The sequence below is a fragment of the Carcharhinus amblyrhynchos genome, chromosome 17 (assembly GCF_965287045.1).
Source record: "Carcharhinus amblyrhynchos chromosome 17, sCarAmb.v2.hapA, whole genome shotgun sequence".
In the NCBI taxonomy this organism is placed as follows: domain Eukaryota; kingdom Metazoa; phylum Chordata; class Chondrichthyes; order Carcharhiniformes; family Carcharhinidae; genus Carcharhinus; species Carcharhinus amblyrhynchos.
The window spans coordinates 27474429-27501399 of record NC_137340.1 but is presented as its reverse complement, the minus strand read 5'-3'; the positions used below and the strand labels follow the sequence as shown (position 1 = coordinate 27501399).

The 26971-nt window shown below is 42.6% G+C and overlaps 1 protein-coding gene across 7 annotated transcripts in view; it reads right to left on the bottom strand.

Annotated features, from left to right (window-relative positions):
- Positions 1 to 26971, bottom strand: part of ctbp2a (C-terminal binding protein 2a) — a 316236-nt gene that overhangs the window by 64809 nt on the left and 224456 nt on the right. For 6 of the 7 annotated variants that reach the window (XM_080205655.1, XM_080205657.1, XM_080205656.1 and 3 more), the window contains one exon: positions 2709 to 2863. In XM_080205655.1, coding sequence (XP_080061781.1) covers positions 2709 to 2863 — 155 coding nt within the window. Of the gene's footprint in view, positions 1 to 2708; positions 2864 to 9226; positions 9502 to 26971 lie in introns of those variants that run through there. The other variant, XM_080205659.1, reaches the window with a different exon arrangement.

The window sequence follows — 26971 nt, the reverse complement described above, 5'->3', positions numbered from 1 at the left end:
ACAAATCTAAGCTGCAATAACTCAGGCGTGTTAGGTGCAGGGGAAGAACAGAGGGAGAAAATTGCTGCGAAGAGGTTACACCCCAGAAGTGTCCTAAATGTCACAGGGTAAGGAGGTGAGACTTTCTCATCCAGTCAAAGCTGGTTTCAGACATTATCTGGAGTTCAACCCTGCAGGTTTGAGGTGAAGTGCAGCAAACTTAACTTAATCATCTCATTTAAAGGCTTCAGTTAAATCATGTGGGCCATAATTTTCTAGAGGTTGTGGCCTTGCACACTCCCAGCTGAAAAGCCAGGGGACAGCACACCTCTGTTTGACAGGGAGGCCCCACAGTGACTTAATGGTGAACAAGCCATTAACTAATTTGAGGAGAGACCTTCACTGATGTCCCCTCCCCCCACAATTTGGGAGGAAATCCAACCCCTGAGAGCTGATAGCCAATTAAATGGCCAGCAGTTCTCTATGCCCAGTGGCATCATTAGGAGTGTTGGCCACTGCTGGGACATGATGTGGAGATGCCGGCATTGGACTGGGGTTAACACAGTAAGAAGTCTCACAACACCTGGTTAAAGTCCAACAAGTTTATCTGGTAGAAACTTTGGCTACCAAATAAACCTGTTGGACTTTAACCTGGTGTTGTGAGACTTCTTACACTGCTGGGACTACAGGAAATCCCTCCCTCCCCCCAACACAACCCTCGGAGTCTTGCCAAGGTCAAGGTGACAGACCACGATGAGGGAAGGGGCCAGGTCCATCAGGCTGGGGACAGGCGATTACCTCAGGAATGTCTCCATTGGCACATGGTGTCCAAACAAGAGGGAAACCATCCCACCCCTACCAACCTACAATAAAGCTGCCAGGTTCCTCCTGGTGACCTCGACAGAGAAGGGCATCTTTCTCTGTGGGCCATTAATTGAGTACCTAAGGGTCCCAATTTGTCTACAGGAGAATCACCCAATATCTCCTCCTGTGGCAGGTAAAATTCCTGGGATGAGTAACATTCTGGCCATGTTGTTTTAGGGTTTCATGGCAAAAATTCCCAGATGACACATTTTATCCTCAGTATCCTGTAGTTTAAATACGCGCATCACTTAGGGGAGTGAGCACCATGATCCAATACTAGTGTACCTGACCTGACTTCAAATTCCACCCAGCTGCACTCTGGAGTTACACCACTCTCACCTTAAAGGGACTGAGGAATTTCAGGCTCTGTTGTCAATAGATTAACTGAAACAGTGCTCTGCTGAACCTATTACTATGATCGAAGTACCTGGTCACCACCTGTGTCTTCAATCAACACAAAACTGAATACATAATGTGCACTTTAGCTAATCATTCTGCAGCAAATCTACCTGCGAAACAGACCTAATTGACAACAGAAAGCGGCATAAGCACAACTTGCTCCAAACTTGGCTTTGTGGAACATATTTAAATTAGTGTAGTGGATTTTTTTAAATTCGCATTAAAGGTTGTTCTTTTTATCACGTCGTCTGCGCTCCTTTCAAATGTGTGCAACTCCTACCAAACAGCAGAACAAAATTCCGGTATTATTTTCCAGCAATCGGAAGTCAACGTGACCACAATTTATCAAACCCCTACAAAACAAAACCTCGGCACACAAAGAATATTTCTATCACCGTGTCAAATATTTTGCAAAATAGAAGCCTCCTTGCAACAAACAAGCCCCCTGCTTTTTTTGAGAATTGAGCCAATTGTAAAGCAGCAACATCTACTTTCATGGATCTATTTAAGACATATTCTTAAATCAAATCAAATCAGATCATTTCCATAACCCAGACTCGTCACAAAGATCCTTCTTTAAGAGTTGAACCGAACGCACCTCCCCCCACACCCACCCATCAAAGAGATATTTGTAACTAACTAATCAACAACTGTGAGCATGTTTAATGATTTTTTTTTCAAACTGTAATACATATGCCACCGTATGGCCAGTAAAATGACTGAGGGAGACCGACTGTAGTCGATATTATGCAGAGCGTGAATTGTTGAATAATCTGTTGCAGAATTTTTCAGAATAACGTTATTTCTTCCATTCTAAAACACGGCCTACACTGCAGGTATAAGAACCTCTAGCAGAAAGAGAGAGAGAGAGAGAGAGAGACGGTGAAAGGGTTAAATGGAAACAACCCAAGTCATGAAATATTAAAGAGTGCTGGTTACCAACAGCAACTGATACACATACGTACCAATCTGGCAGGTGCTGGCGTAGGGGTGAGATCTGAAGCCAAAAGATTTACTTCAGAAATAAAGCTCAAAAGCTCAGCATGCTAGAAGGACCATGTTGGTATTTTCCAGCAGATTTATCTCTGGGTGCGTCAGCCTGATTCTTGCTCCAGTTTGCCAATCTGGCCTAAACTACATCCATGGCTCTGTGCTTCAGCTGAGAATTTGTGGTGTTAAGCTTACTGGGTGTGCGCCTTATTAATTAAGCCTTGCTTTCTAGCTGGGATTTTTAAAAAAAACTGTTCTTAGAAGATGAACGCTAGTGCAGGAATCAATGAATCAATGACTATTGCTAAATCCGTGAGAAGCAAAGGTTACTCAAACATTGCTCAGTCTGACAACAACCACAAGCGGATTCTTTTTTGGCGGGGGGGGGGGGAGGAAGGAGGGATGTGGGAGATGATGCTGGAAAGGACAAACCGGGACTGTTTTACCTTCTTTTTGAGGTTGAAACTGAATACTACCTTTTCATGAATCTCCTGAGTAGATTGTGCGTCACAGAAAGCAACAGTTGCCATGTCCTTGAGGATTGGCATCTCCACGGTACAGTCTCTGCCATCTAGCAGTGCCACCAGAGGGCGTGGGTGCATTGGTCCATTCATAATTTGTGGACGGATACCTGCAAAGGGAAGAAATGAACGTGAACGGTTATTAAAGGCCTGATCCAGACTGGGATGAGCATGGTGTCAGCAGCAAACTGAAATGCAGCCAAATAAACCAACAGTTTCAAAAACAAAAAAAAAACAAGGCGAAACAAATTGAAACAAGTGCAGGAAATCTGCACTAGTGATGGGCATTCTAACCAAAGCAGTGGTTTGTATATTCCTTTTAAACAGGATTGTGAAATGCAAATCAATAAAAATCCCGGAATTCCTCGCGACAAAAGTGGAATGTCATTTTAATCAAACGGCCTTGACGACAATACATTTCTTTACAGAAATGCACAGTGACTATTCCAGTTCTATATATATATATATATACTCTACATTCTCAACATGAAAGGCGAGGTGTGAGCATTCGTGGTGCAGGCATTTTTGTCATATGATTCAGCACACAGCATATTTTTGTTTTAAAAACCCCATGGAACCAGCATGACAGCACTCGTATCCACCCGCCCTGCCATTCTGGCTCCTGGGCCACTTTCCACTCAGATTCCCCTGATCACAATTTCACCCTTCACCGGGAGGTGAAGGAGGAAAATACTCATACAGGATAAGAGCAGGGGAGCCAGGCCAACTGGATTCCCCTTCGAAAGAGCCAATGCACAATCGATGGGCCGAATGGCTTCCTTCCGAGCTGCACTCATTTGTGATTCTCAGGTCCACTAATTCGGTTGTTCTGGTCGGGGGGAGGACAGTGGATCCTTGGTAAAGTCCACAAAGCTGCACTTTAGGATAGTTACCTACACTGGGGAGAGGGCTCCTTTTCCCTATGTCTAACTTGCATCCTTTTAGAACGCATGTCGTATATATTTAACCTTGGACAGCAGCAGTCGGGAGAGGCAATAGTCATGTGGTATTATCGCTAGACTTTCAGTCCAGAAGCTCAGCTAATGTTCTGGGGACCCGAGTTCGAATCCTGCCATGGCAGGTGGTCTAGTCTGAATTTAATAAAAAATATCTGGAATTAAGGATCTACCTGGTGACTGTGAAACCATTGTCCGTTGTCAGAAAAAACCATCTGGTTCACTCATGTCCTTTAGGAAAGGAAATCTGCCATCCTTCACCTGGTCTGGCCTACAGGTGACTCCGGAGCTACCAAAATGTGGTTGACTTTCAATTGTCAACGGGCAACTAGGGATGGACAGTAAATGCTGGCCAGCCAGCGAAGCCCATGGCCCATAAATGAATAAAAAAAAGTCTCAAGGCAGAGAATCACATATGTACAGAAGAATATCAGATTATTTGTATTTCCTTGCTCGGGCTACTTGTACTGATGGCTGCAATCAGCTGATCGAAGAAGAATCAAATCAATTTTTAAAATATGCACATGTAATTCCTGAAAGAATATTTTAAATTTTAGATCTTTCAGGTGGCAAAGTGAACACAGCGAGCTCATACTGGCTGTGAACTGATGCTGTACAAGGTTTCAATCATAACCATTGCTGCAGCGGGACCAAATGTTGAGCTAATCTGAGATTTCGCACTGGAACCTGACCGTGACTGAATGCTGATTCCCTCCCTACTCCATCCCACTGCAAGGTGAAAATGTAATTTTTTCTTTTGGAAGAGAAAAAGATTCCAAATTCCTGCTCTGGACAAGCACAGCCAAAGGTTTAACTTCATTCATATCATGGTGCTAACACTAACAGGGATGCAATTTGCACTTCAGTCTGTCGAAGCACTGATTTATGAGGAGAGCAAAATGCTCATGCAAATAATGGGCCAGTTGGAAATTTTCTCATTTTTTGCACATAGAATCCCTACCGTGCAGAAAAGGCCATTCAACCTATCGACTCTGTACCAACTCTCTGACGCAGCATCTTACCCAGGCCCGCTCCCACACCATATCCCCGTAAACTCACATTTACCATGGCTAATCCATTGAGCCTACGCATCCTGGGATGCCAAAGGGCAATTTAGTATAGCCAATCCATCTAACTGCGGGAGGAAACAGGAGCACCTGGGGAGGGAACCCTTGCAGATGTGCGGAGAATGTACAAACTTCACATGGCCACCCAAGACTGGAACTAAACCCAGATCCCTGGAGCTGTGAGACAGCAGCACTGATTACTGTGCTGCCCCAATACATGTTTGCAGTCCAGACTTGAAATGTAACTGGACAGCACATTTGGACAGCTCAATTGTATTAAGGTGTTGGACAGTAGAAGAGTTTTGGGATGGGTTTAGTGCAAAATCCAGTAAGAACAGGAGCCTCAGGTCAAGTTTACTTTGAGGTTTGTCAATACCTGCATAAGTCCTGCGCATCGGGAGCTGATGGCACTAAGCTCGATATAAAATCAGCTTAGAGGCGGTACACAACATTAACTTAAATTAGATTAAGTTTGATCTTTTACTACAGGTTATTGATAAGAATACCCTGAATAAGTCTGGAGACAGCACTCAGCACTGTTTCACACCATTAAATATTCATGAAGACATCTCAATAAATTTCCAGTTAGGTTTCACATCAGGAATGGTATCGGGGGTAGGGTGGGGTGGGTGGAATGTATTCCCATAACATTGGGCCAGAGAGGAAATAATTTATTGTGAAGTATGTATAAAGAGACTGTAGGCATTTGGAAGTCATGTGAAATTTAAGAGGGCGAATAATCCACCCTGACTGTGTACCACACATACTTCAAGTTAGGTGAGTACCACTCATTCTCTGATGTGGGTGAGGGGGAGACAAAATGCAGTGGGGGACCTGCACAGAAGTGAATGAACATGACCTGAATGTTGCAGTATTGGTAAGTGCGTCCATGGGGCAAAATACATTTCTATCAGCAGCCCTGAGCAAATAAAATGATCCCTAAATGCAGACCGGGTAGTATCTGATCCAAAACCGTAACTGCAAACAAAGGAGAAATCAGACACCAGTGAACCAAATCCAATAGAGCTCGACACGGTGCGGTTTCTCCTCCGTTAGCAGAACTACATGCTGTGCCTTTTCATCACCCCCCCCCCAATTCTGGCTGCACCAGCATGGCTTGAAAAGAAACCTCATCACAGGTTTAAGACATCGAAGCAACATCTTAACAATCCACAAATGTGATGTTTCACCCATAACTACTATATTAGCAAATCTAAAAGCAAGGCTGGGGAGATGTTTACATTTTTTAATGCAGTTCCTAATCATATTGCAGCGAGAGCCTGTGCACTAGGTCAGATAAAATATCTGACCAGAAAATATTAAATATACGAGGCTGATCAGACATGCTGCACAGACACAGAATTTCTAAGTCAGCACAAAAAGACCTGAACTTCAGTGTGCACTGCAAGGTTCTGTTTTAACCTCCACAAATGTGCTGAGTGGTGACTTCCCAGCGCTATCAGAGGCAGTATTCTCCTATGATCTTAAATCTTTCAACCACAAAAATTAGAAAATAGTAATGATCAGAACATCATTTGCATGGGCGTCTCTTGGATGAATTGTTGGGAAATTGCTATTGTGTAAATTATAAAGTTGATCACTATATAGGGCATGTTAAGACATCAGAACACAGTGATAAAGTCCAAGGTTAGCAAATACCGTCATGTCCCCTGTAGTCACTAGCTTTGACCTAGCAAATAGAGCAAAGTTACGAGTCCCCCTTTGACTGCTGAACAGAGATACTCAGGACTCTTATCCAATGCAGCTCTCCTCTGAAACACAATACTTCATCTGGTAACCTGACATAACACATCCAACAAGGGAAGGTAAGCTCAAATATTATGCGAGTCCTGAAGCTATTGGACATTTCTGCCCAGAACTGTGTGTGAATAGCACTGGGAAATTAAGGAGTTAATAATCAATTATTTGCCAATAGGAAGAATGAAAACCACTAAACATCACACTGGCCCAAGTGAACAAAATGCGATTCAGTTGCACTCCCAACACACTGCAGTGCTCCTTTCAAACAACTTCAGCTCCCAGAAGATGAGGAGCTGGCAAGAGGAGTGCAGAAACAGCAGGTTTGCAGAACATCTGCTACTGCTATCGTCCCTATCCAAACATTCAGTCACACTGCATCTACGCTAATTATTTAAAAACCTGCCCCTGCACATGTCATTTTTCTTCATCATGCTAAACACCATTTTAACTTATGAATGACTGTAGCAGCTGCAATCAAGATTGGCAATGAAAATACATTGCATGAAGGCATTATTAATTTAGTAAATATAGCACTTGTGCCATGTCAACATTGCGGATTATTCAGATCAGTGAAAATCAATTCTATTAATCTTAAATGTTATTTCCAACCCAAAACATTCCAAATTCTTTCAAAGAGCGAAAGCTGCTCCAAGTGAAGGTGAAAGGTTAACTTACCATAAAGTTATTTCTAGAGACACTGCATACTTGTCAATGCTTCTTAATCACTGTATTGACACTACCTCTGAGTGTGCTTGGAATCTGCCATTTTGTAAAGGGCAGTCTAGCAAAATCCTTGACCTTTCTTCTGAGTCTACTGGCAAACTCTAACAGCACATATAATTTTAGTTAACGCTTAAAAGTCACTGCTTAATTCTCAAAATATTTCTGTTTAATGCCCTTGTTGTTTGTACAGCTCATTTACAAGGCCCCAGGCAGTGTGATACAGGTATTTTATTAACATGCAAAACGAGAAGTGGAGGTTAATGCTGTTCAGCTGGATCAGGATTGGGAGGGAGGGCAAAAAGGTGTTGTCCACACAGAATGCACTGTACATGCTTTATCCGGCCACTGAAAAACAGCAAAGTAGAAATTCTTGAAACTTCACCACTCCCTCAGCGGGAAAGTTTATCTTGATTTGAACTCCCTGCCATTTCTGATCACTGGCATAAGCAAGGACTGTTTTAAAGGGCCATCCTTTGCGGTAAGGCTCTGCTGTAAGGATTACTTTATCATTCAACATGATTCCAGTGATTGTCCAACCCTGCTCCTGTGTTGCTGCACAGGGGTTTGTCTCGCAAACCAGAAAGGCAAACTTTACTTGCAGCTAAATGACTAAAAATTAAACTCTATTTTTCAGTTTTTCATTTCCAAACAATACTGCTTTATCTTCTGCCGAGACTGCTGAGCACTACAGAGCATAAACTCCAGCGAGTGGACTTAGCCCTCACAGATGCTAATCCATAATAGACATGGCAATAAGGTACTTTGTTAAGCAAACATAATTTTTTTTAACCCCCATATCCTCTCAGAAGAGCATTCAACAGCCTAGGCAGGATGTCCCTAAACTTGTTTGCACTGTAGTTAACAGAATGAGGCGCCAAGCACTTTGCTGTTAGGGGGTCTGATGGATTTTGCTAATAATCTAAAATCTCTTAATGCAGGAGGTACCTGTCACAGGTCATACATCTACTCCCAGCTGAGGAACGAGGGGCAGTGAAGGGAGAGACGGGAAGAAAAAAAGCTTCAGCCCCACTAATAAACACATCAAGTGTGCGCGTAGAGCAGGACTCGAGCCTCCACAAAAGCGAGCCTCAGCAACTGCTTGTAAATCAGCCTGTCCTTATTACATATTCTGATGTGTTTGTTTTGAGAAGCTTGACTCAAAAGGGGACAACACTAATTCTGCAATGTCAGCCTGTAACATTTCAGGCTCCATTCAGATCATTTTTTTAAAAAAAATGTCATAGCCAGACTGCTCCACAAATGTTGAGAAGTTTGTTAAGGCAGGTTAGATGTTGGCATTTCTGGGCTACAGTACGCAACTCAGTAATTTGACGAAAGGACCACTTTCCCTTCAACTGCACATCTTTAGCCACAAATTTAGTTCTTCATTTCAGCTGTTTTATTTGGGGAGCCAGGCTGTATTTTACTCAATGGAGAGCTATGAGCTCTCACTGTCTACAGTACAGAGGACCCCACCTCCCCCTCAATTGAAAAGCTGAACAGCTTGTTGCATGGAGCACACTGTATAAAGTGCCTTTGTTTTAGTGCTGATGCACAAAGACGGCTTGTCCTTGCTCACGTCTCTTGCTCTTTGCCACCCAGTCATATCCTATTCCAATGCCACCCCTGCCAAGTAAATTAGAGATTACTCCTTGCTAAATAGCAGCCTTTGTGTGACTGCAATGTTGCCGGTACGATCTAGCAGGAAAAACAAAAGGGAAGCCATTTCTCTAATTCTCATTAATCTCCACTGCATGCACCACAACAGAGCTTAGATGGTTTAAATGTGTTAAACTGTAGCATATGAAGTGCGTATAAACAGACTAGTGACTCTCGTCAAACACACGCACTCATACACACTCAAATGGAAGGATTAATTCACCAGTACAAACCAAACGTTTTACAGTTTGAAAAGATGGTGCACAATTATTAAACAAAGAGAAAAGAAACAGGAAGTTTTCCTTGCCTGGAAAATGTTGCTTCCACATTCTTCACATTAATACATTAGTAAGATTCACACATGGTAGCAGAGAGGGGAAAAAAAAGGCCTAATTAAAAAAAAACACAACAAGCAGGCACTAAGTGTTCAGGGTCTAGTTCGCAGCCTCCGTCAGTACAACTACAAGGGATGTCTTCGATCAAGCAGTCCCCCTGCCCACAGCTGCAACATCTCGAGACAAATGTCTCTTTGAACACAAATGGAAAGAAAAGGCTTTTGTCCTGAGCTTCGGGGAAAGGTCCAGGCTCCCCTAACACGGATAGAGTCACCTTCACACCACTGTAAACTCCTCACAGCACTCACTCTGGACTATGCTGAAGCTTTTAACTAATCACAATTTATTCCAACCCCTTGAAAAAAAATCATGTGAGCCAGCCTTAAAAAAAACACACACACACTTCACACACACTTAGAAACCAGACACGCTGAATGTTATTTTTAAAATTATTATTTTGATTTGCAGTTTGATTTTCCTTTCACAACGCCTTCTGGTCTTCCTGCATTTCTGTTTATTTTCCTTCTTGTTTTTTTTTGTTTCACACCCCAGCTAATTCCGATTCAGAATGTGAAAGCTTTATGACTCCCTCAGCTCTTTATTTCTGCTTAACTCAACTCCCTGCCTCCAACCTTTCACCAGCCCCCTCTCCAATTGTATTTCCAACATCCAGTCTTTACGTGGCCTATCACCAGAGTGGGAGGAGAAAACAAGGCCTGAGATGTATCTCTAACATCACAGGCAACGCTTCCCCATGGGCAGATGGCTGGACGTGGTCAGTTGTCTCTCTCATTTTTTTTTGTGGCCCGTTCCCCAACCATCCCCCCCCCCTCGCCCCCAAACACCCACCATACCAATCTGAGATAGTCCATAGATCGCAATATTTAAAAAAAATCTAACCCAATTAGTTACACTGACAATCAGATAACCTGGTGTTGTGAGACTTCTTACTATCAGATACTGCAGCAGAGTAATTTTAAAACCCCGATTCCACGCATTTGCTCAGTTTTGATGGTGCACTCCGGGTGCTTAATACAAGCGTAATCGCAACAGCACTGGTTCAACTTCAAAGCTGGGACTGTCCCGGGAAGGTTACAGACACGTAAAGGAGACTGAACCCGCATTTGCTTTAAAGGAGGGAGTTCCCAGACCCGCCTTTGCCCACTCAGGATTAACGCCACTCTCAGGTCGCTCGCCAGGATTCAAGCTCCCAACCTGTTGTCACTCAATGTAAAGTGGAGAATGGACTGGAAATTAGAATCCTACCATGCAGAAGGAGGCCATTCCGCCCATTGAGTCTGCACCAACAACAATCCCACCCAGGTCCTATACCCATGCATTTACCCTAGCAACTCCCCCCCCCTCCCCCAACACTGCATTTACCCCAGCTAGTCCCCCCCCCCCCCCCCCCCCGCACTAAGGGGCAATTTAGCATGGCCAATCAACCATAACAACATTGGGGCTTAAGGCGTCAGTTTTGAGAACAGGTTGCATAACCTCGACTCGTGTTTTCTCACATTCAGTAGTTCGAGGCGTAATAGTGGGCTGTTGGTGAGAAGTTATTTCCTTTGGGGCTGGGAATCCAGAACCAGAAGTCATGACTTTAAACATGAGAGTTGATGCAGTTAAGAATGAAATGATGAAGTACTTTTTCCACACAATGAAAATCTGGAATTCACTCCTTCAAGTAGAGCAGCATGGTAGCACAGTGGTTAGCACTACTGCCTCAAAGCACCAAGGATCCGGGTTCAATTCTGGCCTTAGGTCACTGCCTATGCAGAGTTTGCACGTTCTCCCCGTGTCAGCATGGGTTTCCTCCAGATGCTCCGGTTTCCTCTCACAGTCCAAAGGTGTGCGGGTTTTTGGATTGGCCATAGTAGATTATGGATAGGGAAGGTTTAGAGGGATATGGACCAAACGCAGACAAATGGGGTTAGCTTAAATGGGCATTTTGGTTGGCATGGACCAGTTAGGGCTGAAGGGCCTGCATAGATTCTATGATTAAATTACCCCTTTGTATCCCAGGATCATAGGTTAAGGGGATTCGCGGGCTAAATACATGGGGTTACAGGGATACAGTATGGGTAAGACGCTCTATCAGAGAGTTGGTGCAGACACAATGGGCTGTACTGCAGAGATTCTATGACTCTATAAAGTGGGAGTGGACACTGGGTCAATTCGAATTCCCAAGACAGAAATCAATAGGTAATTTGTTTGTAACAAATCAGGGTGGATAACTCTTGCTGAAGAAGTTAAAGGATAGCCTGGCATGGGGTCCGCAGGAGGCTCGAGAAGGCTGGGTGGAAGGGGTACTGCGCAAACGCAAACACGCACAAAGATCAAGAGCTCAGATTGCGAGACAAACAGCATCCTGGCACCATGCAACCTGGGGCCTGGGATAGTGGGCTGGATGATTCTGTAGGATAAGGGGTGGTCACCCTGGTACCAACATATAAACAGGAAATGGAGTTCAGGTACAGATTGGCACTGATTGACTTAATCAATGGGCTGAATAATTTTGTCCAATTCTTATGTTTGTATTTTTATATTTCTTTCACAAACATACATAACTGTGAAAACAGCTACCAAGCTAAGGTGCAAGCTTCAGAAGCTCTAGACCAGCAGGACAATGTCAAGAGAGCAGAAACATCATTCAAGCAATGATTAGAGTGAGAGAGAGAAAGTGCAGCAATACAAATCGGATCTGCAGAGGCCGGCCTGGCTATGGGTTAAGAGTTTAGACCCTCATTCACACTTTTAACTTCACAAGAATTTGCATTTCTTTCTTCAGATCAGAGGGTAACACAGGGTTACAATAATAATTAAGAGGCATGAACACTGTTGACTTCTGTAATTCCCTCCAGCTATGTTCCTTGCTGATGGGATTTTCTTTGTCATGTTTGAAGTAACTGATGGGTTCCTTCTTACCTTTCTGTGTATCTGTGCACACGTACACACACATAGACAAGTGATTCACTGGGGATTTTTTTTTTATATATATAGGATGTCATACGAGACCAAACACAAGGCTGCCTTTCCCAAAAGAGAACTAAACCCCAGTGGCAAAGTCACTGATTTCAACATGTTGCTCCTTGTTGTAAAGGACAGGCTTCATACGGAAACAGTGAATGCACATTGACATTGCTTACCAAGAATTCTCAACTGGAGAAAAAAAACGATCACTGTAACCCAGTTAACTCCAGTAAGTGAGCACTGGACTAGAGCCAGAAGAACCAGCTGAAACGTATTCGCAGTACTTAAACCAAGAGAAATCTAATAAGCTAAATTACTGTATTATTAATATTTGCTGGCCACTGTTACAAGAATGCAATAAATGGTTCAAAATTCCCCTCATCATTCCTAATTTGAGTAACTTTGGGATAGAAATTGGATTGGGCCCGTTAGCGGGTGTGGGAATTGCCACGTACAGATGCTCAACACTGCTTTCAAGTATTGCAGGCAGCACAGAAACCTTGTTTTGTTTGCTCACCTCAATAGCTCTGGCATGCATTCCAATGTGAAATGCCAGGGGTGGAGGGGGTTGCATACACTCTCTATCACCCAGTGGGGGCAGGAGGGTACCCCACACTCACCAGTTCTCTTCCCTCTCTTCCAGGACAAGATGGCACATAGCAGGGGAGACATGGTGGCACAGTGCTTAGCATTGCTGTCTCACAGCACCAGGAACCCGGGTTTAATTCCGGCTTTGGGTCACTATCTGTGTGGAGTTTGCATATGCTCCCCGTGTTCGTGTGGGATGTGCGGATTAGGTGGACTGGCCATGCTAAATTGCCCTTTAGTGTCAGGGGACTAGCTAGGGTGCATGCAATTATGGGGCTAGGGCCTGGGTGGGATTGTGGTCAGTGCAGACTCGAAGGGCCGATTGGCCTCCTGTAAGGATTCTATGACTCTATGAGGAAGAAGCAGGGAACTACTGGGGACGGGAATGAATGTATCTCCTGCCCTCATTATAGGGTCAGCCATAACTGAGCTCATAACACTTGGCATCACTGAAAACATTGAGTATGATGGTATGTTCCCACCTTTTGCACCACCTCTAATCCCACTTCACACACCAATGATGTGATCACAGAGCTGCTGTCTTCCACCCCCATCCCCACTTCCCTCATTCAAGGCTTTCCCCTTCTGCATTTTTTTTCCTTCAGACATCCAAGATACTTTCAGATGCCTCACGATGAAGGTGCACGCGAGAGCACGTATCTGAATCATTGTCACCTGACATTTGATGCCACCAGCTCAAACACTGGCACTGTGCATCCATTAGAGGGTAATACAGGTTCAGGACTACCATGGTAAATCACAAGGCATAGGTGAGCTGCCACCACGCTCAGCTGGTGAAGTCTGAAGCTGAGCCCTCAAGGTCCAGAGTTACACAAGGTTGTCCTGCAAGGTCATCTGCAAACGCGCCCAGTCAAAGTCAGTCACCTTCTACCAGCCACGGGGTTAGCTCTGTATAGCATTAAGCAGGCAAAGGCACCCACAACAAAAAAAGTGCTGAAAAATCTCAGCAGGTCTGTCAGCATCTGTGGAGAGAGAATAGAGTCAATGTTTTGAATCTGGATGACCATTCAATGGAGGGTTCGACCCCTTTGTGGAAGAGTCATCCAGACTCAGAACGCTAGCTCTGTTCTCTCTCCACTTTCGCAGACAGACCTGCTGAGATTTTCCAGCATTTTCTGTTTTTGTTTCGGATTCCAGCATCTGCAGTATTTTACTTTTATCAAAGGTACCCACAAAACAGGCTCAGAGCGATGCACATGGGCGTACTGATAAGTGTTGTATTATTGGGATTGTTGCTGAATTAAATTGTTATGGAATGACTTTTTTGTGGTGTTGTTTACTTCAGGATAATGCCAAGGGAACACTGATAGTCCACAGCAGAGGAATGGAAAGGTGGGGAATTATGGAGTACGGGAGAAGTGGAGATTAGATTTGAGTGAATCTGGAGCTTGATTAGATGCTGTTGGACTGAGTCTGTCCAGAGCAAAAATAGAGCTCCATTCTTCCAAAATCCTCTTTTTCTTCTTGGAAGTCCACCCAGAAAGTCTGGTGGCAAGGCCCACACGCTCATGAGAATGAGGTTGTGGAGGATATATTATGAATTTGGAAAGAAGCTCTCGCGAGTACTGGAGGACTTCACAAGCCGGCCAGGCAACAGAAACATGGTCTTAGAATTTGAATGGTCTGCTCTATGACATTCCTGGTGGCAGCATGGCCCTCAGTGTATGAGCACTGGCCAGGTGGAGGAGGGGAGACTGTACGTTCCAGGTGGTGTAAAGAAATTCTCTTCAGCCCATCCTTTTGATTCCCTTTCAGAGGGATGGCAGGTGGGGTAATCCTTCATGCAGTCAGATGGATGGGAGTGTTTAAGTGAGGGTATTAACAGGACCTGCAAGGTCTAAAATGGCAACTTGATAACAAATCAGCATTTGGCACTAACAGTCAAGATTCATTCACTCGACAGACCTTCAGGGCAATCTTACATTCTTACAAACCTGTTGTGCTCACACACCATTCCCATCATGGTTTTACACTAATATTTCCTCCTCACTCTCCCCCCCACCCCCGTAACCACTGTTTTCCAGGACTGTCACAGTATACCTTGCGTGGAATTCCCAGTCTAGCAGAACTTGCACCAAAAACTCCAAGTGATCAAATGTCATTGGCTGGCATGTAAAAAGTTGCAGTTGAACGGATGTAGGTAATTTACAAACTTTCCAGTGTGGAAGATTGCCAGCTAATGGAGACACCGCCCTGGGAACACTTATTTCAACTTTCAAAATACAATCACAAATCCCTCAAAGAAGAACAAAGAAAAGAACAAAGAAAATTAGAGCACAGGAACAGGCCCTTCAGCCCTCCAAGCCTGCACCGACCACGCTGCCCGACTTAACTAAAACCCCCTACATTTCTGGGGACCATGTCCCTCTATTCCCATCTCATTCACGTACTTGTCAAGATGCCCCTTAGAAGTCACTACCGTATCCGCTTCCACTACCTTCCTCAGCAATGAATTCTAGACACCCACCACTCTCGGTGTAAAAAATCTGCTTCGTACATCTTTCTTTAAACTTTGCCCTTTGCACCTTAAACCTATGCCCCCCACCCCAGTAACTGACTCTTCCACCCTTGGAAAAAGCTTCTGAATATCCACTCTGTCCATGCCTCTCATAATCTTGTGGACTTCTTTCAGGTCGCGCCTCAACCTCTGTCGTTCCAGTGAGAACAAACCAAGTTTCTCCAACCTCTCCTCATAGCTGATGTCCTCCATATCAGGCAACATTCTGGTAAATCTTTTCTGTACCCTCTCCAAAGCCTCCACACCCTTCTGGTAGTGTGGCGGCCAGAATTGAACACTATATTCCAAGTGCAGCCTAACTAAGATTCTATAAAGCTGCAACATGACTTGCCAATTTTTAAACTCAGTGCCCCAGCCGATGAAGGCAAGCATGCCGTATGCCTTCTTGATTACCTTCTCCACCTGCATTGCCACTTTTAGTGATCTATGTACACCCAGATTCCTTTGCCTATCAATACTCTTACAAGTTCTGCCATTTATTGTATATTTCCTATCTGTATTAGACCTTCCAAAATCCATGACTCCACATTTGTCCAGATTAAACTCCATCTGCCATCTCTCTGCCCAAGTCTCCAACTGATCTATATCCTGCTGTATCCTCTGATGATCCTCATCACTATCTGCAAATCTTCCAACCTTTGTGTCATCCGCAAACTTACTAATCAAACCAGTTACATTTTCCTCCAAATCATTTATGTATATTACAAATAGCAAAGGTCCCAGCACTGATCCCTGAGGAAGCCCACTTGTTACAGCCCTCCATTCAGAAACGCACCCTTCCGCTGCTATCCTCTGTCTTCTTTGACTGAGCCAGTTTTGTATCCACCTTGCCAGCTTACCTCTGATCCCATGTGATTTCACCTTCTGCACCAGTCTGCCATAAGAGACCTTGTCAAAAGTCTTACTGAAGTCCATGTAGACAAAATCCATTGCCCTACCCTCATCAATCATCTTCGTCACTTCCTCGAAAAACTTGATCAAGTTTGTGAGACACAACCTCCCCTTCACAAATCCATGTTGCCTCTCACTAGTACGTCCACTTATTTCCAAGAGGGAATAAATTTTGTCTTGAAGAATCCTCTCCAATAATTTCCCCACCACTGATGTAAGACTTACTGGTCTGTAATTACCTGGATTATTCTTACTACCCTTCTTAAATGAAGGAACAACATTGACTATTCTCCAATCCTCTGGGACCTCCCCTGTAGCCAGTGAGGATACAAACATTTCTCCCAAGGCCCCAGCAGTTTCCTCTCTTAACTCCTTCAGTATTCTAGGGTATATCCCATCAGGCCCTGGGGACTTGTCTACTTTAATGCTTCTCAAGAACCCCAATACCTCCTCCTTTTTGATCTCAACATGACTCAAACTATCTACACACCCTTTCCCAGACTGATCAGCCACCAAGTCCTTCTCTTTGGTGAATACTGACGCAAAATACTCATTTAATACCTCACCCATTTCCTCTGTCTCCACGCATAGATTTCCTCCCTTGTCCTTGAATGGGCCAGCCCTCTCCCTGACTACCCTCTTGCTCTTTATGTATGTATAAAAAGCCATGGGATTTTCCTTAAACCTGTTGGCCAATGCTTTTTCGTGACCCTTTTAGCCCTCCTTACTCCTTGCTTAAGTTTCTTCCTACTTTCCTTGTATTCCACACTTGCTTCGTGTGTTCCCAGCCTCCCAGCTTTGATAAATGTTTCCTTTTTCTTTTTGACTAGGCTCACAATATCTCTCGTTATCCAAGGTTCCCAAAACTTGCCATACTTATCCTTCATCCTTACAGGAATGTGCCAGTCCTGAATCCCTATCAACTTACGCTCGAAAGCCTCCACATGCCAGATGTTGATTTGTTTTCAAACATCTGCCCCCAATCTACATTCTTCAGTCCCTGCCTAATATTGTTGTAATAAGCCTTCCCCAATTTAATAATACTTTCATTCGTATAAATAGGAGTATAGGAACATGGAGACAGGAGTAGACCATTCAGCCCATCAAGCCTGCTCCACTATTCAATATGATCATGGCTAATCATCCACTTCAAAGCTTTTTCCCCGCACCCCATCCCCATTAACCCTTACATCATCAGTGACAATCTGTGTTAAACATACTCACGAATTAAGCTTCCACAGCCATCTGGGAATAAGAATTCAAAAGATTCACATCACTCTGAGGGAAAAAAATACTCAACTTTTTCCTAACTGGCTTCTCCCTTAATTTGAAACTGTGTCCCCAGGTTCTGAATTTCTCAACCGGGGAACGACCATATCTGGATTTACCTAGTCTATTCCTTTAAGAATTTTGTAGGTTTTAATGAGATCACCTCTTCAAAAGTGGAGAGAATTCAGGCCCCGTTTCCCCAATCTCTCTTCATAAGACAGTTCTGCCATCCCCGGAACAAGTCTGGTGAACCTTTGTTGCACTCCCACTATGGCAATAATATCTTGAGGTAAGAAGACCAAAACTGTAAATAATACTCCAGGTGCAGTCTAACCAAGATTCTATACAACTGAAGCAAAACTTCGCCATTCCTGTATTCAAATCCTCTTGCGATAAATGCCAACATATCATTTGCCTTCCTAATTGCTTGCTGCATCTGCACATCAGTGACCTTCAGTGACCTATTGACGAGGATACCCAGATTCCTTTGTGTACATCTACACTCTCTGGTTTCTTATCATTTAAGAAATACTTTGCATATCTGTTCCTCCTATCAGACTGGATAACTTCACATTTTTCCACATCTGCCATATTCCTGCCCACTCAGTCTGTCCAAATCCTCTTGAAGCCACTTTGCATCTTCCTTACAACACACATTCTCACCCCACCTTGTGTCATCTGTGAAATTGGAGATATTACATTTAGACTCCACATCCAAATCATTGATACATATTGTGAACTGCCATGGCCAGAGTACTGATCCCTGTTGTACCCCACTAATCACAGTCTGCCAATGTGGGAATGATCTGTTTATTACTACTTTCTGTTTTCTGCCTTTTAACTAATCCTTAGTTCATGCTACTACATTGCCTCCTATCTCGTGTGTTTTAACTTTGCTAGCCAACATCCTGGGAACTTAATCAAAAGCCTTCTAAAAAATACATGTATGCAACTCCCCATTTGCCAATTCTCATAATAATGTCCTTAAAATACTCCAACAGGTACATCAAACAGGATTTCCCATTCAGAGATTGATCTTAACTACACCCAATCAGATACTATTATAACAAGTGTCCGTTTATCACATTCTTTATAATAGATTTTCCAACTATTGATGCAAGGCCAACAGGTCTGTATTTCCCCATTTTCTCTCTCGCTCCCTTCTTTAGTTTAGAGTGGCATTTCCTACCTTCCAATCTGCAGGCATTATTCTGTAGAATTTCAGAAGATGATAAGTAACTCATCTACTATCTCCATAGCTATTTCCTTCAACACTCTGGGATGCAAGTCACCAGGTCCTGGGGCCTCATCAACCTTCAGTTCCATTAATTTCTCCAATACAATCTTATTAATACAAATTTCCTTCAATTCCTCATTCTCCCAAGCTCTTGGATCTCTAATTCTAGGAGATTTCTTATATCTTCCTCAGTGGAGACAAACACAAAGCAATCATTTAGCTTCTCTGCCATTTCTCTATTCTCCATTATAAATTCTCCTGACTCTGTCTGTAATGGACCCACATTTATTTTAGCCAAATGTTTCCTATAGAAGCTTTTAAGGTTTTTGCTAGTTTGCATTCATATTCTATTCTCTTTTTACAAGTTTCTTGGTCCTCCTTTGATGTAGTCCAAAATCCTCCTGATCCTCAGGTTTATTGCTATTTCTGGCAACATTAAAGGTCTTTTCTTCTAATCTTACACATTCCTTAACTTCATTGTTAGCCATGATTGACTGACTTTTCTTTTTGGATTTTTGCGCCTTGAAGGAATGCATTGTTGTTGTAAACTATGCAATAATTCTTTAAAGACTATCCATCGTCTGTGTACCATCATGTGCTGTTAATATATTTTTCCAATACACCTGAACCGTTTTTCTCCTCGTACCTTTAGAACCTCACTTTCAATCAATGTAAAATTCTATCACATTGTGGTCATTCATCCCTAAAGTATTTTTTCAATGGGATTATTAATTACCTTTTTCTCATTGCATAATATGAGATCCAAAATAGCATCTTCTCTCATCAGTTCCTTAACATACTGTTCCAGAAACCCATCCCTAACACATACCACAGACTCTTCCTCCACAGCAATAGTGCTTGATGCTGTGGTTTAATGCTTAATGCTACAATGCAGCAGGAGGCCATTTGACCCATCGAGTCTGCATTGACTTTCCAACAGAGCATTCCACCCCAGGCCCTGTCCCTATAGTCCTTTGTATTGACCCCACTAATCCCCCTAACCTACACGTGTTGGGACACAAAGGGACAATTTAGCATGGCCAATCAACCTAATCCACACATTTCTGGACTGTGGGAGGAAACCCACGCAGACATGAGTAGAATGTACAAACACCACACAGTCACCCAAGGTCAAAATTGAACCTGAGTCCCTGGTGGTGTGAGGCAGCAGTGCTAACATTGTGCTGCCCTTATTATGCTTACTAGGTTTGCCCTGTCTATGTACAGATTGAAGTCATCAACGATTACTGTACTATCAACACTATATGCCTCTTTAATCACATGATTAATACCTTGTCTTACATTACCACTACTGTTTGGGGACCAGCTGCTACCAATGTTTGCTCTCCCTTGCCATTTCTTAGCTGCACCCAAACAGATTCCACATTTTGTTCTCCCGATCTGAGATCCTCCCTTACTAATGTACTGATCTCATCCCTTATTATCAGGTGGCAACACCACCTCCTTTTCCTTTTTCCTCACAGGAATGAGAAGCCAGTAAGTCAACAAATACAAAAATGCAGAGAACGCTTACATTAGATGGACAGTAATCCCAATAATTCCACTGAGCTCCTAGGGTGCCCTCTTTGCAGTTTAAAAACCCATAACATCAGAGGGTTTACCCAAAATCAAGTTTAAATAACCTGGGTTCCGAATTATGAACACATGGACTAATAGTATATCATTGTGCCATGGATGCTAGAAATATTATGCTAATTTGCTAAAATACCACACCACCAGTAAAAGCTGTATGATGACACTCCTAGTTATAAACACTTCTTGTTCTGCAATGCCCCATATTATTTCCTGTTTGAAGGGACTTTAAAGCTCATTGTCTGCATTATGCCAGCAAACCTGAACTTATCCATTCTTGTGCTACATTCTCCAGTTAAATATTACATTATATTCAGAGAGCGTTTGAACCGGGGAATTCCATAAAAATGACAACTATCAGGTCAATTCTCATATCGTAAAGCCAATTTGTATTTCCATTTGTTTTATCTCATTGGAATCCACATGCTGGAGTTACTGTGCTTCTTTAAAGTTAGAAACAGAGGAAATTCTCTCCATTATCAATGATCAGGGTGTTTAAAGGATTGTGACAAAGCAGGCCATGGATTTTGGGATACATCAAAGGAGGACCAAGAAACTTACAAAAAGAGAATAGGATATTAATGCAAAGTAGCAAAAGCTGTAAAATAGGCCAGGTTATTGTCACAGCCTTTCTGACATTCTACACTTCCACAAAGAAGAGAACTGACCCTATACAACCATGTTTTTCATTAGTTATATTATACCTATAAACTGTGACAAATTTCAAAAGCACATGTAGCATCAGACTTGAAGAAATTAAACGAAGTGACAATATTTCAGAATATGGCGTGGACGTATTGAAGGTACACAGCACGTTAGGAAAAAAAAATCACAAAAAACAGACTGCCACCTTATGTTGGCCCACGGAGCTGCTAAAATATATGAAAAATTAATACACAAAATGTGACCATGTTAACAGTTGTTAGATAATGTAAAGACTAAACTGTACTCTGCAGGTTGGGTCCACATGTGCAGCCTCAGTAGGTGGTGTTTGGAAGGATATTTCTGTGTGTTCCCCGCCAGCTGGCCTACTCAATGTATGAAAAATACCAACATGGTTTTGGCCTCCGTCTGTGAAAAGATTGTCACACTCGCAAAGATTTGGCTGGTACTGATTCACTAACAAGGAGTCAAACCAGTTTATTGCATTGCAATATGTAGCACAGTACTGCAAAGTTTAGACCATTTTTTTTCACTGTCACTTCTGTTTGAATTAATAAAAAGGCCCATTCAACAAATTATACATTTGAAGAAGAAGCCACCAAACAGTGGCTTTTCTAGTGGTGCCACATACTGCGGTGGTGGCTGGACCATTAATTCTTTAACATGGTGAGCAGAAGCAAAGGTATGGCCTTCTCACTATGAGTTAAAACCAATACACTGGCAGAATGTCATTACATAGCATGCTGACTGAATAAAACTGAGATTACACTGGTTAGGCAAATCACTGCATCGTCTTGAACCAGTCACTCTGGTTGACTGCTACCATTGGCCCAATTACTTGGCAAATGACGCACTGAAACAAAGTGCTTGTCACCTCGTTTAGACTTTAGTTGGCCAACACGCGGATTTTTTGACTACCTTTGTCAGTGGCAATATTTGCTGCAAAAGAGGTGACAAGTGGATGAATAAACCTGATGTGAAAACTCGTATGTTGATGCTGAGGAGAGAAAGTACGTTGTCTCTTCAGCCAGCCATTTTAATATCTTCACACAAATGTGTGAAGAAGTGCAGTCTGCTTCTATCAAGTTGCATTTCTTTGGCTCACCAGTATCTCAGGGATGACATAAATGACAAATGATTAAACTTACAGCTCTTCCACAGGGAAAAAAACATGAACAGAAGCATTGTAATCTTTGAACTCCTGCCATTCGGGTGGACTGAAGCTTAAGGAATACTTCATAAAGTCAAAATATTTGCACTTCTGAGAAATGTTGGGTGGGATGCACATTTATATTTGTAAGTCGTCAGGCATCTAAATTCTGATTTAGTCACGCCGTGTGGGCAGACATAATGGAAAAGCAATGGGAAAGGAAGCAAGATGTGAGTAATTTATTGATGACCACTGTTGTGCCTCTTTTCTCAGTAGTAAGGACTTGGAACGGAGCACTGCGCTACGCTGTGAAACCATAATGGAAGGGGGAAATAGTCTATAAATGATTCTGGGTACCTCTCACTGCCTGAGGGAAAAAATCTGGGAGCTCAGCACAAAGAGTGCTAGCCTGCCAATGTCACATTACACAGGCACCGGTTTCCCCAGCATTGCTGTTACTGAACAAGCAAATTCCTCACAGTACGTATTCAAATTTGGCCTGATTGATCTGACGCTGGCTTGCAGCTTCACTCACACCTCTATTGTCAGATCTGTCCTAGCAGCGCAAGAAGCATTGTGTTACAAGAAATAGCAGAGCTTCATTCTCATTCAGTTACACAGGCAGCAATTGTTTGTTACTCTCACCTCAGTAATTAGAGGCTGCTCTCATTTTACATCCAAAACTTGTACCGCAATGTCCATTGAGTGGGAGTGCTAGGTTTTCCACCCATCCATAATTAATGGGCAGGAAAACAAACCCAGTTATGGTCAGAGATTGTACAAAGTGAAGCAATTAAATAGATCAGGACGATTAGAATCAGCACTCTATATAAACCTATTCGCAAGTGGCTAGTTTAAGGTTTATTTATTAGTGTCACAAGTAGACTTAAATTAACCCTGAAATGAAGTTACTGTGAAAATCCCTTAATAACTACACTCCAGCACCTATTCAGGTGCACTGAAGGGGAATTTGGCCAACGCACCTAACCAGCACATAATTTGGACTGTGAGAAGAAACCGGAGCACCCACAGGAAACCCATGCAGGCACAGGGAGAACGTGCAGACTCTGCACAGTCAGTGACCCAAGCTGGGAATTGAATCTAGGTCCCTGGCACTGTGAGGCCAATGATGTGGAGATGCCAGCATTGGACTGGGGTAAAGTAAGAAGTCTCACAATACTATCTTGTGCTACCAAATAAACCTGTTGGACTTTAACCTGGTGTTGTCAGACTTCTTGCTGTGAGGTAGCAGTGTTAACTATTGTACCACCATGCTGCCTACAGCTAGTTGATGCAGGTAGAGCAATGATAAAAGTGTGTGTCATAGTGAAAGATGCAAGCATCTTGAAAGCATGACTTCAGAATTCAGATGGCCTCAATCCAAGTTCATACCTCTGCCGAGTATTTAAACAACATACCATGCAAATTGTGGAACTTGAAGCCAAAGTTAATTTTACAACTTTTCTTTAACCAAAAATGAAATCACATTAACAAAACATGCAGGCTTACAACCCAATCAAGCAATTATTCTCAACATCAAAGTTATTTGGCTAGAGTAACATGACAAAGTCCTAAGATCTGGGTATAGCAGATGCTATGTGTTTCTGACATGGCAGGTTAAGTTGCCTGAATGTTAGATAAATCAGACCTATCACAGGGTGGTTCAACAGCAAAAAGTGACAAATGATATCATCCATGTAAACAGGATACTGTAAAATGCTGTTATATTACAGGTCATTCACAGCAGTACGATGCGAACCTTGACACATTTGTGTAAGTAATACTTCTGGCTATAATGTTATAGTCTGCTTATATTTTCCCCTCTTATTACATATTCTCTATTTTCCTTACTGCTTGCTCTCATGTACAATTTCATCATGTCAGTTGCCCGGTTTAAGAGTGTTGACGAATTGTACGACACTTTGCAATATCACAAAAAGCCCACATCTGTCCTCCGCCCACTGCTCACAATGTTATTTGCCAGTGGATGATGTCAGGAGACATCTTGCTGGTTTTCCCTTTGCTAATCCATCAGCACCTAAAGTGCTGGCCAAATGTCCTTCATGAATGTTCTTGCTTTTGCATAAGATATGGTATCGTGTGAATTTGACACTGGACAAACAGCCCAGAAATTATGAGTTCAGATCCCACAATGGAATAGTGCACAAATTCAACCAATTTACCAGTAACATCTTCAACAAAAGAAAAGCCATTATTCCTCTTCAGTCTGGCTTACACGTGACTCCAGTATCATATTGTTCATGCCCTCAGAATCAACTTTGATTGTTTTAAATGAAAAAAATATATTTTGATCTAAATGGATCCATTTGACTGGTTTGTCGCACTTTGCACCCTTCATCAATTAACTCAGGATCTCATTCATTCGCCTACACTGCTCACCTATCCTCCTCCTGTGGCTCAATGTTTAATTTTGTTTGGTAACTCTCTTGTGAAATACCATAAGGGGTTTTAGCATGATGCTATTTAAATGCAAGAATGCGATGGGATAAAATAAAAGCCTTGTGTATTTTTTTTAAAGATTCATTGTATGAAGACCATGTTTTCAGGAGCAGGTGTGAAAATGCCAACAGCATGGTGTCAGCTAGTCCAAAGATGTGCAGGTTAGCTTGATTGGCCACGGTAATTTGCCCCATAGTGTCAGAGGGACTAGCCGGGTAAATACGTGGGTTCAAAGGGGTAAGGCCTGGGTGGGGATTGTGGTCAGTGCAGACTCGATGGGCTGAATGTCCTCCTTCTGCACTGTAGGGATTCTATGATATCATCTGCACACAGTGTCTTCTACAGCATGTAATGATCCAGTGTAATGCTCAGATCCCTGCAAGAACATGCTAATTCAGCAACTGGCTCTGGAAACACAGGCAAGGTCAGGAGCACAGTCATTCAAACATTTACCAGCTGCACATTTACCTGTCTAAATATGAACCACCAACACCATATGTGGACATTGCCACTGTGCAAAAGTGAAGATTCTAAATGTCAAATGAAAAGTAGTAAAACATTTATGTTGGTCTGGTTGTCTGAGTTTGACAGCCTTCAATAAAACTAACCAAATTTTTGTCCAAAATGGAACAGCTCTATCTGCAATACTAATAAAAGTAGTTCTCACTTGAGGGACAAAGTTAACAAATAGGTGAATCAAAAGTTAATCTTCTGAAATTCTGGCTTTGGTGCATTATCAAAATTAATGATTCAGGAGATTAGCTGTTACTAGGTACAATGGTAAGTCAATGGAAGCTGTTAGATCGAGCAACAATCAGTGCACTAGTTCACTGATTGCACTGATCCGGTTTGAGCAAAGGTTTGAATGGTTCACTGGTAGCATCAAACGATGAGGGGGCTAGGAAGTTTACCTCGCCTAATCTAGTAAACTCATTTTTCTTGCAAAGGCAGGTCTATATAAGATTTAATCCATTTAATCCTTACATGTGCCAGTGTAAATACTAGAGCGCTTAAAGACGGAAGCTGCCTCCCACGGCAAAAGATGGGAGGTTGTGTTCCACAAAGCTCAGAGTTGGGGACAATGTTCTTCAGAATTTACATGATCAATCTGGACTTCAGAATTGGAAATGGGTTACAACAGAGAGAAGAAGAGAGAGAAAAAGGAGAGAAAAAAAGAGAGAAAAGGAGAGAGAGAAAAAGAGAGAGAGGAAAGACAGAGAAGAGAGAGATAAAGAGAGAGACAAAAAGAGAGAAAAAAGAGTGAAAAAGAGAGAGTGAGAAAGTGTGAGTGAGAGAGAGAAAGAAAGGTAAATGTGGTTAATATGAAGTAAAAATGCAACAAATTACAGGTAGACAATTAAATTGCAGAATAGCTTACAGTTGGCAAGTGAATTTTAATGTATGAGATAATGCATTTTGTGGGAAGGCTAAGGAGGGTGACTTGTTACTTGGATAATAGCAGTCTCAGTGGGGTAGCAGAGCACTTGATGTCAGAGCCACATTATGGAGTTAGTGCAAATGGGGAAATCCTGATTTGCTGGCTCTATTGTCAGCTGTGTTTTCAGATGCTGAAGCCCTGAGCTCTGTAATTGCCTCCCTAATCCTCTCTCCATCTCTATCCTCTTGGTCAAAAACTTGAAGAGCAAGGTTTTGGTTGTCTGCCCTAATATCATTTATGTGGTTTGGCAGCAAATTTTCAGAAATTCATTAAAATGCAATAACACTTCTGTGCAGTGCCTTGGACTGTTTTATTACATTAAAGGTACTACATATATGCAAGTTGTTGCTGGAGAAGAATCTGGTTCTGCCTTCTTTTCCTGAGACCACCAGCCCTTTCTTCCTCAGATCACAACACCGACTACTCGTCCACAACAAAGTCAAAAACTGTCTAGGTCAAATATTCAAGAGTCATCAGCTATTCTTGCCTAATGGCTGATTTTTTTTGTGATATTTATTCAGTCAGTGACTATGGGATATGACATCTATGCTTTTATCAAAATGTTTTGTCCTGAGATGTCGTCACAGAAAATTCAACCTCCTCCCCACCCCCCCTCACTGTAAACTCAAATCTTCATTGCTTGCTCATGTGTCAGGCGGGCTGTTGCTGTTTGTTGAAAGATAATTTTTAAAATCCTTATCTTGAGGTAGAGCCATGCTTCCAAAGCTTTGGATTACTCCCTGCTAATTGCAAAATGCAGTCTCTCATCAAACAACAAGGTCACTTTTAGAACAGATTACATTGCATTCATGCCAAATGAAAGTCAGCTCCGAAACAGCCAAGTTCCCTTTATTCTCAAGCATGGCATTCGATTTCAAACACTGGCTAATGCGTCTATACCATTTTCTTTTAAATT